At 40.2% G+C, this 11,305-nt stretch overlaps 2 protein-coding genes across 3 annotated transcripts; both read right to left on the minus strand.

Annotated features, from left to right (window-relative positions):
- Window positions 1-121: 121 nt before the first annotated feature.
- Window positions 122-3,200, minus strand: LOC311503069 (uncharacterized protein). 2 transcript variants are annotated; one of them, XM_084565584.1, is made up of 5 exons: window positions 3,105-3,200; window positions 2,284-2,477; window positions 1,578-2,015; window positions 1,311-1,364; window positions 122-1,217 (listed from the first exon to the last, which is right to left on the minus strand). In XM_084565584.1, the coding sequence occupies exons 2-5, from the start codon at window positions 2,408-2,410 to the stop codon at window positions 769-771; spliced, it is 1,068 nt and encodes a 355-aa protein (XP_084421710.1). In that variant the 5' UTR covers window positions 2,411-2,477; window positions 3,105-3,200; the 3' UTR covers window positions 122-768. The 2 variants fall into 2 exon arrangements, with proteins under 2 accessions (XP_084421710.1, XP_084421711.1); XM_084565585.1 differs by lacking the exon at window positions 3,105-3,200 and having other exon boundaries at window positions 2,312-2,353.
- Window positions 3,201-4,048: 848 nt separating this feature from the next.
- On the minus strand, window positions 4,049-10,117 carry capns1a (calpain, small subunit 1 a). The gene is made up of 11 exons (XM_084564889.1): window positions 10,015-10,117; window positions 9,062-9,118; window positions 8,919-8,955; window positions 8,731-8,823; window positions 8,485-8,542; window positions 8,236-8,300; window positions 7,292-7,360; window positions 6,753-6,831; window positions 6,251-6,367; window positions 6,084-6,142; window positions 4,049-5,937 (listed from the first exon to the last, which is right to left on the minus strand). The coding sequence occupies exons 2-11, from the start codon at window positions 9,106-9,108 to the stop codon at window positions 5,911-5,913; spliced, it is 651 nt and encodes a 216-aa protein (XP_084421015.1). The 5' UTR covers window positions 9,109-9,118; window positions 10,015-10,117; the 3' UTR covers window positions 4,049-5,910.
- Window positions 10,118-11,305: the final 1,188 nt, after the last annotated feature.

Consider the following 11,305-nt stretch of genomic DNA (forward strand, 5'->3'; position numbering starts at 1 on the left):
AAACGTATGATCTGCAGTGAGGTTAGATGGAAAAGTGCAGCTCCCGAACATCGACTAGAATGCTTTGCACTTTACAGACCCATAGTCAGGAAAATTAATTCTGAAACATTTAAATATATGAAGGGTTTATTTCAAATTTAAAGTAACTTGCTGAAACTTTCAAATTCAAGTGTCGATGTTTATATCGTAACAAAACAAAATCAGACAATCACATATTATTCACCTACAGGTAAAGTAATCTAACACACCTTGTTTAGCTCTCAGACATAAGGACCATATAATGGTCAGGTGCAGGCATCCGCTCACCATTACAGTACATGTGATAATCTCCAGATGCAAAGGAAATCTACAACAAAAGGACACACGCGCGCACACACACACACTGACTTTTCAGGACTTTTCAAAATCAAAGACTCATTCTTTGCATGTCAACATTAAAAGACTGTAAAGGCTTTAAATGTGGTGTTTGCTTAATAAAAAAATGCAAGTAGAAGTCACTTTCAGTAGAAAAAAAAACTCTGCTCTTTCTTTATGGCTAATATTGGTTATCTTATCAAACCATTTTCATGTAACCACACAGACAGCAATTCCATCAATACAATATTTCTACCAGTACAGTTTTAAAATAAAACCACAGAATATCTGTTCAGTATTATCAAAATGACATTAACCGCAGGTGAAGTCCAAGGAACTTAGAAGTTCCTGCGCCTGAAGGTCATGTATGAAGTCAGTGATACAACTTAGAAACATCTCCGCCTGACACTGCCGTTATAACGCTGGCCGTCCATTCAGTTTGTCGTGCATGAGAGCAATGGCTCCGCCTGTGAAGTCTCTGAGAACCTGCACTGTCTCCCGCTGGAGCTGCAGCGACTCACGTACAAACTCTTGCTGAGTCTCTGCCAGCTGCTGCACAGACTCGGAGAGAAGCTCCAGGGAGCGTGAAACGGTCTCCAGCAGGATGTTGGTGGCGTGCTGTTCCTGAAGGCTCAACGATGCATTGTGTAGCATGCTGTCCCTTGTGCTCAGCGGAGGCTGACCTGGCATTGGAAGTGTGGCTGCTGATGCCGACGGTCCAGAGGACGTCTGAGGTTGTCCTTGTTTCTGGATGCCGTTGCCGTTGTTAACTTGGTGATCCTCTGTTGGTTTTGCTGTCTGAGTTGAAGGAAGCACGTCATCCCTTTGGTCTTCGTCTGAGTCTCCAAATGCAGTTTCAGTGTCTTGAGACAAAGAAAAGGCCAATAAGTAAGTAAAGAGGAGGCACAGCTAACGTTATTAACATTACTAACCCACCAATAGATCTGGCAACTTACCTTCTGCTGGAGGTACTTCATATTGCAAATCGAAGGCAGGCTGCGACGAGTCCCCTGAAAAATTCATTTGCATTCACTTCACTTCAAGCTCTTAATTAAACTATTAATAATAACCAGTCATGCAAAGTTTGAAGATTTGTGAGCCATTAGCCAAATGTAAATGAAGATAAATGTGACATGTAGCTGTTGGAACATTAAAAGTGCTATGTACACAAATCAACTAAAGTTTGGAATGAAATGTAGACCACAGGTGATTGTCTCTGCTACCTGACTGCGCAAGTCCGCTCATGTTGTAGGAAGGTGGCGGAGGCATCGATGGCATATCCAAGCCGCCATTTGGGGAGCTCTGCATTCCAATCATGTCCTCCTCTTCCATTTCTTCTTCCTCGTCTGGTACATCATCATCATCCCCCAGTGGGCCAAAGTCACCAGAGCCCTGATCTTCGTCATCCATCTCCAGGATCTGGAGCACTATTTTCTCTGTTGGATTAAGGTCTTTGGAAAGGCGTGAGTTGAGGCCTCTGTTGGGTACTGTCCCTGACCGCATAGCAGCCACTTTCCTCTTAGTGTCACACTTTAGGTCGGACCATTTCTTGATGACTTCTATGACCTCGCGTTGGCACTCTCCAATCTCATTGACACGTGCAGTAATCTCGGCCCATGTGCGCTTCTTCATGTCCGTTGGCACACCACGGTTGAATTTGCCTTTGGGGAGGGCGGAAAAAAATCAGAAACATCTGCTTTAAAAGGCCATTATGTCCGTGATCACATTTAACTGTTTATAATGCACTCATTTCTTCTCTACCTACAAATTCTCAAACCATTCAATTATCCCTAAATTACTTCTGTGCATTTTGTTTTCAATTAAACAGTTGCTGTGCAATCACCTACTGCCTCTGAGCGCAGTCTCTTCATTTAGGAGGTAAATGAAATCATTCTGAATGCAGTAAACAGTTTATTACCAGACACATACCCACAACAACCATTCGATGCTTCCTTACTTCATCCAACAGTATGTGAACTTCACTGAAAGAGAAACGAGCTTTTCTTTTCTTGAAGCGGGCAACACTGTCTTGGTTGTAGTATATGGGTGAAGACATCCTCCACGCACACTGTCAGTAGGTATCCAGCTCCTCTGTAGCCCCCGCTGTGGTGCAACTTCTTCAGCTGTTTGTTAGGAGATCAACAATCTTTTTAATAAAGTTAGAGTGAAGGGTAAAGCTGCAATACACAAACAGTTCATAAGTATTGCTAAAATGATACTGTGGTTCAGAATCAACAGCTGAGCAACGAGCTGCAGGGGGCTAGTACGTTGATTAGTTCGTTTAATGAATGAATACAATCAGCATTTTAAATGTAACCTAGTTACACACACACAGGTCTCCATGTTCACACAGTTGGACAGGGACATACTGCAGGTATGGCGTTAGGACAACACCATCAGCGATAGCACTGAAAGAGTGAATGAACAATGGACGATGCTGTGACCACTTTGCACATGCGATAGCATAGTTAGCATTGCTACATCTGGAACTCAAGCAGTACTCTCTTGACTACTTTGACGCAAATTGCCCTGATTGATTTAGCGAGTGCTGCCTATTTCGCCCCCTCATGCGATGCAGCATACATTTCGCTAGCTAATATTACAAAACACAATGTTAGCTAGCCCTCTGCTGCAAGGCAACGTTTGCTAACGCTGCGTTGAGAAATGGCCAATGAAGCACTTAGTTCACGCAGCCTCTCCTCGAGAAGTAAACGTTAGTGACAAAATAGCTTATGAGATGGTGAACATACCCCCAAATTGGGATTTGATCCAGAAACCAGCAGATAAACTTCCTTATCGACAAGATTGAAACTGTTAAGCTAGACACAAGGACGCTAACGGTACACATATCATGTCCGGTTAGCTTTAGCCAGATAGCTAACTAAAGCAGATATACAGGAACACGGGGGCGTTTGTATGGCAATGCTACGTTAGCTGTTTGTGTTAGTTTCACGGTTTACACTACCTCTGCAACTTGTGAGATTAACCACGGCTAATTTAGTAGTTTTGATGACTACATTATTTCGTTTTATGTCAAACATTTAGGTTTAATACATTTTATTTTGAAGGCGCACGCCGACTTCCGGTGCCGTCAACTGGCTTCACCGAAGGATCAGCCATATGGGATCAAAACACACAACACACCACTGACTGTGACACATATACACGGAGGAAAAACGGATGTCTAGCCAAGAATGCCAATGTGACAGAGCCTCCAGTGGATCCGTCACTGGTAAAGCCCTCACTTTTGAAGAAGAGGGCGTTGATATTTTAGCTTCCCAAAACACCACATTTTCTATTTCAAGCCACTCTTTACCAGTTAAATCTGAATTCAAATGCTTGCCAGGATTCAAATAAGATACACCACAACTCTGAGAGATCAGACAGTAGAACTTAAGTATGGACCTTTCCAGTCACATTTTATCATTTTGATAATGTTATTTAAATTAAAACCAAGCTTATTAAAAAGTAAAACATGAACCATATTGCCCATTCATCTAACAGAAGTTGATTCAGATGCCTTTAAGCATCCTAAAAAGAAGGAAAGTGTATTATTTGGTTTCCATTTTGTTCTAAATAAATAGCCATTGTTCCATTTCAACTAAATGTTTGCCTCTCTAAGTGGCCTAGAGGCGGATCTCAGTTCAGTAGTATCCAGCCATGTGTTCAAGCAGTGCATCAAGAACAAGAGTGACACATTTGACATACCCTTTTTATTCCAAATATGGCACAGGTATTTATTTTAACAAGCACTTTCAGTTAACAGAATAATGACTGTGGCCGTAACTACATGTTTAAAAACTCTGAATAATGGCATCTTCACAATCAGCTGCGTGCATTAGTGGCATACACATCTGTTACATAAAATCAATTCACACATTGTGCGGGCATTGTTTGCTGCAAGCATTTTGAATAAGTACACAGTGATATGGAAAGTGGTAAGTTCGCTGAGAAACAGAGAATTCTATGAGGGAGTTGCACAACAGCACTGAGCAACCGCAGAATATAGCCTGCCCATATAAAACACCATCTCGTACGATGTCACTATTGCAGAGGGGATATAGAGCTGGATATACTGAATATATACTGTACACTGACAAACAATCATTCATATTAGGTCACTTTAAAGAAGGTCTGGGACTAGGAGATCTATTGTTCAGCTCTCTAGTGGCTGTAAGAAGCATGCCTTCATGACAGTAAGAATTATTGCAGTGCAACTCTGAAGCAAAACGGTTTTTTACAAATCACTGAAGAACAATTTTCTGTGTTGCAGCTGAACCATTATTCATAAATCTGCCTAAATGGTGGTGAGTAGTTTTATTGAGATCACATCTTCATTCACAGGACTTGAGGCTGGTTTTACAAAATCAAAATATAGCAGAAGTCTAAGATGTCAGATATACAGGGAGTATCACTTTCAAGAGCTGTATTGTTATTGACCATCTGAAGCTCACTGCCTACTTGACATATTTAACAGATTTATTCTGTGGACTAGATGGCTGCAAACTGACTGATGACTTGTTTGTCCTGTTGCACCTGTTAGACTTGGACTGCATTTCTTCTGACACACACCTATGAAGCTTTAGGTTACAATGGACATGGTCACAGATATCTCAAAACAGCCTACCCTACCTTCAACCTTAGCCACAATAGCTGAGCCTCACCTTTTAGTGAATATGTTCATTTGATTAAATATGTGGGTAAATTAAAAGTCTTTAATGTCCTGTACAAACTCCCAGCTGACATCAGTTACTGTGACGCTCATTAGTCACCGGCTCAGGCTAAAGCTGGGTGGCACACACTGCAAAATTCCAAGTAATGTTATGGTTGCTGAAGAAATGCACTATCCCAGGCCAACAGCCCCACGGTAACACAACAAACATAAGAGACATGGAGATGTAATCAAGCAGTCAATAATCAAACAGTTTGCATTATGTAGGCTAAATATGGTGGCAACAAATGTGTGGGTGGCCAACTGAAGTTCTGTGAATAGTCTCTTTCTATCTTTGTCAGCAGATGAACTAAAGTGATTGTTCCTATGCAAACTTGGGTTAAGGTGTCAAAAGAGTTATATTTGTTATAAACGGATGCAGAATGTTTGATTGGAAACTGTTGAAAAGAAAAAACTAAAATTGACCTACCCCAACACAACACTCATACTGACAACATATTGTCTTTGTGATACCAGCTGTGTCCACATGCTGCTTTCACATATGGGTTTTCACAAATGCTTGCGTCGTGATCAAAAGCAAATGCTAAACAAGCCAAATTAAACCTATTCAACATACTACCATCTTCACAAACCCGAATCAGGTGGGCTAAGTAGCATTTGTTTTTGATCCTCAGCTATGGGGACCATCCTGCATGCAGGTTTGTTCTTTCCCTTGTTGACACTGTATCAATTCTGATAGAACAGTGAAGAATCCAAAATAAACCTGCATGCACAAGGGATTTGCTGAGTGACAGAAAGTCGTGGGGATTATAGATAAAATATTTTGTACTGTGTAGATAAACGAAGTGGCTCCATTGAGCAAGCAGAAGTGGCATCACCCGGACTCAGGAGTACATGGTCAACTGAAGCCACTGAAAAGAAAAACAGAGCAGAGGAGGTGGCTTTATAAAAACTGTGAACTGCATTTCACTTACCAGCTGAATCGAATGCTTTAGAAGAAATGCATAGCAAATTGGAATACTAGATAAAATCAGGGTGATGTTCACAATAACGTTACCTCCTGGACATTGACTTTGATGGTCCCATTGTTGTCCTTATCCAGGGTTTTGAAGGCACCTGAATCATCAGAACAGATAATAAGCCGAGCAGACAATCATTCTTATCACACTGATAAAACTGCTAAACCAATAAAGAATCACTTCTTTTCAGGACTTTTAAACTTACGGCACATTGCATCCAGCCTCACAAGGCAGCCAATGTAGTTGTCAAAATCCATGTTCCCATTTTCATCACTGTATCTACGAATGATCATCTGGTAGAGCTGGTCATTGAGAGGGAAGCCTGAATAAGAAAGAAGATGAAACCACTGTTAAATAGCTTGTACGCAGACGGTACATGTGCATAATGCAGGCTGAAGGCTTAACTCTAAATTTGTTTAAAAGCGGCATGACAGAAAATCACAAGCCTCTAGTTAAAAAAATTCAGCCACCAAGATCAAAGTCAGAAACTTAGCCCCCGTGGCTTTCTGGCCTTTCAAAACTAATATGCAATTTTTTTTTCAAACATGCACAGGCACGCAACAGCTGACTGTTGACCCATAGCTTCTGCAACTGTAGACACTGCTTTACCATTTTTTGTTTTTACACTAATAAGGCTTTTGTGTGCATCATTAGAATACATGAGCGAACACATAAAAGGCAATACGGGAAATTTAAAGAATCCTCACCTGCAGCCCTGAAGGCATTAGGCAGTTCATCTGCACCAATGACACCAGAGCCATCTGTGTCGTAGGTCTTGTACACACCCTAAACAGTAACAACAGAATAATTTAAAGCATGTACGCCACATGAAAGATTCCTGGTAAGCCAATTCACAACCTAGAAAGAGTCAAAGGAAACAATGAAACGGTTGCTTTCACTATCCAAACAGTTGGCAGTGTTGGATCTGCAACTGTTGCTGTCTATGATAATAGCATTGAAGGAGAACCTCTCTTGTATACAGGCTCATTTTGACGAGCACCACATTCAAACTGGTTGTTAGAAAATCTCTCTCAGAAAACAGACCACATCTATGCCTATGTAAAAACACAGCAGTTATCAAATTATGGACAAGCTTGGCACACTGCATATTTAAATCAGCTGATACAGAACATGCTTTCTTGAGTGTTCACTGTTGCTGCAGATAATTAACACGCACCACAGGAATGTTACTGCGAAACACAGAAACAGATGTGTAGGACAAACGAAAAGGTCCTGCTGTACTTGCCTGCCATTTTTTTACATTGTTCCAGAGATGTTTAAATTCATGGAAGCCGAGTTTTCCAGTGCTGTCACTCTGAAACAGGATTAAGGACAACAGACAAAATGTCCTCTTCTTCGACTCCAGCTAAACTGAACAGTTACTCGTGGGTATGTTTTATTTGCTCAAGGTGTTTTTTTCCACGTGCCTTCCTTATGCATGTTGTACTGAAATTCTCTGCCACACTAGAGAATGACACCACACCAAGGAAAAAATAATTCTTAGTTGAAGCTAAGATCAGCCGAGCTTTCACTATTTCCTATGAAAATATGGAATTAATATTGGTTACTATTATTTTAACTCAAGCTTATATTACAGGGCTATAGATCATGTTGAAACACCTGATGGCTCAGTTCAGACCGCCATTAACATATGACCTGGACAATTCAATCGCAACTGGCCAGCTTTAAGTACCTGTGTTCACATCTCCACACGCGTTACCAAATACACACTGACATCTGCCACCCAAATGCTAGTCGGTGCTGCGTCTTTTTTGCCATTCGGGTTAACTGTTAACTTTCGAGAAAGACGAGTCAACAAACAGATGTTTGTATCTCCGGAGCTCCTCAGTATTGATCCAAAACAATCAATTTGAAATTTTTGGAGATGGAGAAGCAGCTGGAAATACTAAAGCGGAAACACGCTACTACCAAGTGGACCAATCACAGCTCTTGCAGTCTGCATTGGGTGGTTACATTTCTGGGGTCAATTTGACGTCTAAACTGCCTATTAATGTTTCGGTCTTAGCTCCATAGCAGCCACAAATGCGTTGGAGTCAACATTTCCTTCCTTTAGTGCACTGTTTGTTTTTGTTCTGCACTGTATATATAATTATTGCGCTGTCACTGTCAGCTCAATACTGTCATCTGCATTACACAACACATAAAGCCTACTAATTCCAGAAAGGATACATCCATGACAGCCACCATGCTCCTGCATGACTCAATGCTGAAACCATCTGTCTTCAGGTCTCCATCTATAATATAAGAAGAAAGAGTCAATAAATGAATGTATAATGTTAAAAGGTACATTAAAATGTGTAAATGTTGTGAATAACAAAAGAACAGCAAAGTAAGAAAGCTGACTAATAACTAAAAGAAATAGCCACAATGACGTGTAAGAGATGACTTCTAAATGTGACAAATGTAAACGTGTCTTACGCTTTGAAATGATTCTGTTAAGGATGTTCATCAGTTCAGGAGGGCTCACTTCCATGTCCTATATGATAAATATTCATCATTAAAAGACCCGAAGAAAGCTGTACAAACACACACCTGTATGGTGTAGCAGAATAGATGATGGAGAAACAATCCTTATAGTGTTAAAGCAACCTTCATAGTTAGATATTTTCATAATTAAAGCATCAAACAGTAGAAAATCAAAGAGGAGTACTGATAGGTACTCACATCTCCAGCGAGTTGCTGGAAGACTCTGCGGAACTGTTTCTCCTCATCGTTCTCATGCTGCTCTGCATATGCAACCGGCCTGCGTGGTGGAGGCTGTGAAAGAGAGACACCAGCAACCATCAGAAACACTGTGATCATGCAAAGTCAGTAGAACAGTTATAGCTTCTCTTTTCATGACGGATACTCACAGGGTCAGAAGGCACAAACTGGGCTGGGTCGATGTTGCTACAAGGACAGTGTCAGAGACGAGAAAGAAAAATGAATCCACAAACCCCACTTTGTTTGGTTTTGTTCTTGTTTTGCTTACATGTGTACTAATGAAGATTCTCACCTGACAACATCGATGATGCCGCCAATAAACTTTTTGGCAAAAAACATCTTGGGTCAACTGTGAATGCAAAGTACAACATGACTGATACAGCTGGCTAAAGAGCTCAGCACTATAGCTGTAATCACTTAAACTGGAAAGGGAAATGTCTTTCATTTGTTTGGAGGCTTATCTCGGAAAAGTCTAGGAAATTCTAGTGAAAATAAACTGAACAACAGAACAATTAAGAAGTAAATGCCAAACCAAACAAAAAAAGAGCAAGTAAAAACGAAACTGTGGTGGTTATGCCATTCCTCCCTGTCATGTTTTAAAATGATAACCTGTTTAGTGTTAGAGTAGCTAATTGCAGCAACTCCAGTTAGACTTTTTTCAAGTAGTGGCACGTCCTGCGTTTTCTTCATTTGTCTAATTAATGACACACCCATCTACCCTTTTGAAAATATTTCCTGCCATGGTAAAAAAAATGCCGCACCTATACTGCGAAAATTGTTAAGAAATTTTCGCAGCTAAAAAATGAGCTAGAAAAAAAAAAAACTCTTGTAGTACCACAGGTTTATAATGACATCTCTGAACATTAACATCCCGAGTCGTAGCATTCCGACATTACTGCTCAGACCAGTTCCTGCGGTACAACCACTAGCTACAGTTTACTCATGTCCATCGAAGATTAGCATTGTGCCAAGTTAGCTTGTGTTAAGAGGTCAAACAACAGCAGCTGCCTAGTAGCGTTAAACAACACCCAAAGCATGCAACTTCTTAAAATTAAGGATATAAGCCAGACCGTACAACGATAGCATGCGAAGCAGCTAAAACAACTTTAGCATTAGCTAACCGAACATTAAGCTAACTTAGCAACATGGGTAATTGGGTTATCTGTCCAATTCAACAGAACTTATAACGCCGTATTTAACGACTATTACATAGCTGCCGTCATCTCACGTTTTGGTTCTAGTTACCGTGAAGTTGAAGAGCTTTAGGAGTTGCTAGCAGGATATCTGGCCGAGCTTGCGTGAGTTCCACAAAACTCAGCTGTTAACACGCCCCAAGTGACGCTGCAGAGACGAACAGGGAGGCGAGATGCAGCCACACCGTTGTTTCCGTCTTTGTTTCAGGTTACAGCAAATAAAAACGGAAGATTCAGTATGAAACATGTTGCTGTCAATGTTCTATTTCTCAATTTGTAAACCTCTACCATGTGCTGCTTCGTCGTTTGTTTTACACATGTGATGTGTGACAACCTACAACTAAAGCCCATTTATGGACTGTGTATCTATATTCATAACCTGTGCTCATATTGTGTTACGTATAGAATCAGCCATGCGTTATATCACAGTTTGTCATTGAGCATGTCCAATCAAACAATGTGCGTTTTATAATTGTTGTTATACCCGAAGAACACTTCCGGAAAATGTTTCGTGAGTTAAAAGCAGAAGTTTCGTGTCAAGATGTTTTAAAGTATGTCCACCGGAGTCCATTCACAAATCCTAATCCTTTATTACGCATCTAAATTGTAACAATTTACTTTGTTTTATGGAATAATATGATCTAATATTACATTATAAGACAACATTATTATATATTATTATATATATAAGATAACATTAATTCTATTGCAGTCTAAATGTTGATTGATAAAGACTGTGGCTTTTTTTTTGCACATTTGCACATGGTTGGTTATTGGTTGTACATTTAATTTTAATATTCAATTTTTTATAATTCTTGTAAATACTGTGTATATAGATCGACATTTCACCCCTGGCTGTCTCTCATGCAATACTCATGTAATTAATATTGCTAAATCCGAGTAGCAATTCTACCATCCCTCTACCTTTAACAATGGCTACCTTCAGCTTGGATGTGGACAGGAAAAGTCATGACCAAATAATTAAAGTTATGGTGTTTTCCTTAACAGCCAAAATCAAGAAATGAGAACTTCCTTTTAAATATGTACATATGTGTGAGCTAGGGTTTCACTGAATTATCTGACTGACTTTCAAAAATCTTCTTGCTTGAGCCCAAAATCTCTGGGGGAAGTTAAATTTAAGTCTAACATTGATGGTTTTAACTCCGTCTTTTACATACTGGGAGGAACGCTATATGAATGACTGCTGAATCTATAATTTTGTGACAGAAGGCTGCAAGTCAGATTATTTATTTATTGTCGTTCACAAAATGCTGTGGTGGAACCGTATATGGTGCAAAGAAACATCAGATACTCTGCAGGTTTCCGTTTTAACTCCTGAGCAT

This window comes from Chelon labrosus (assembly GCF_963514085.1).
Source record: "Chelon labrosus genome assembly, chromosome: 17".
Classification (NCBI taxonomy): Eukaryota; Metazoa; Chordata; class Actinopteri; order Mugiliformes; family Mugilidae; genus Chelon; species Chelon labrosus.

Excerpts from the sequence above, each read along its gene's own strand:
- LOC311503069 (XM_084565584.1), bottom strand. The coding sequence starts at position 2,410 with ATGTCTTCACCCATATACTACAACCAAGACAGTGTTGCCCGCTTCAAG. Across the intron at positions 2,016-2,283 it reads GCATCGAATGGTTGTTGTGG|GCAAATTCAACCGTGGTGTG; the intron begins GTATGTGTCTGG and ends CCCTCCCCAAAG. Across the intron at positions 1,218-1,310 it reads TGAAGTACCTCCAGCAGAAG|ACACTGAAACTGCATTTGGA; the intron begins GTAAGTTGCCAG and ends CTTTGTCTCAAG.
- capns1a (XM_084564889.1), bottom strand. The coding sequence starts at position 9,108 with ATGTTTTTTGCCAAAAAGTTTATTGGCGGCATCATCGATGTTGTCAG. Across the intron at positions 8,956-9,061 it reads GGCATCATCGATGTTGTCAG|CAACATCGACCCAGCCCAGT; the intron begins GTGAGAATCTTC and ends CTGTCCTTGTAG. Across the intron at positions 5,938-6,083 it reads TCAAAGTCAATGTCCAGGAG|TGGCTTCAGTTGACCATGTA; the intron begins GTAACGTTATTG and ends TTTTCTTTTCAG.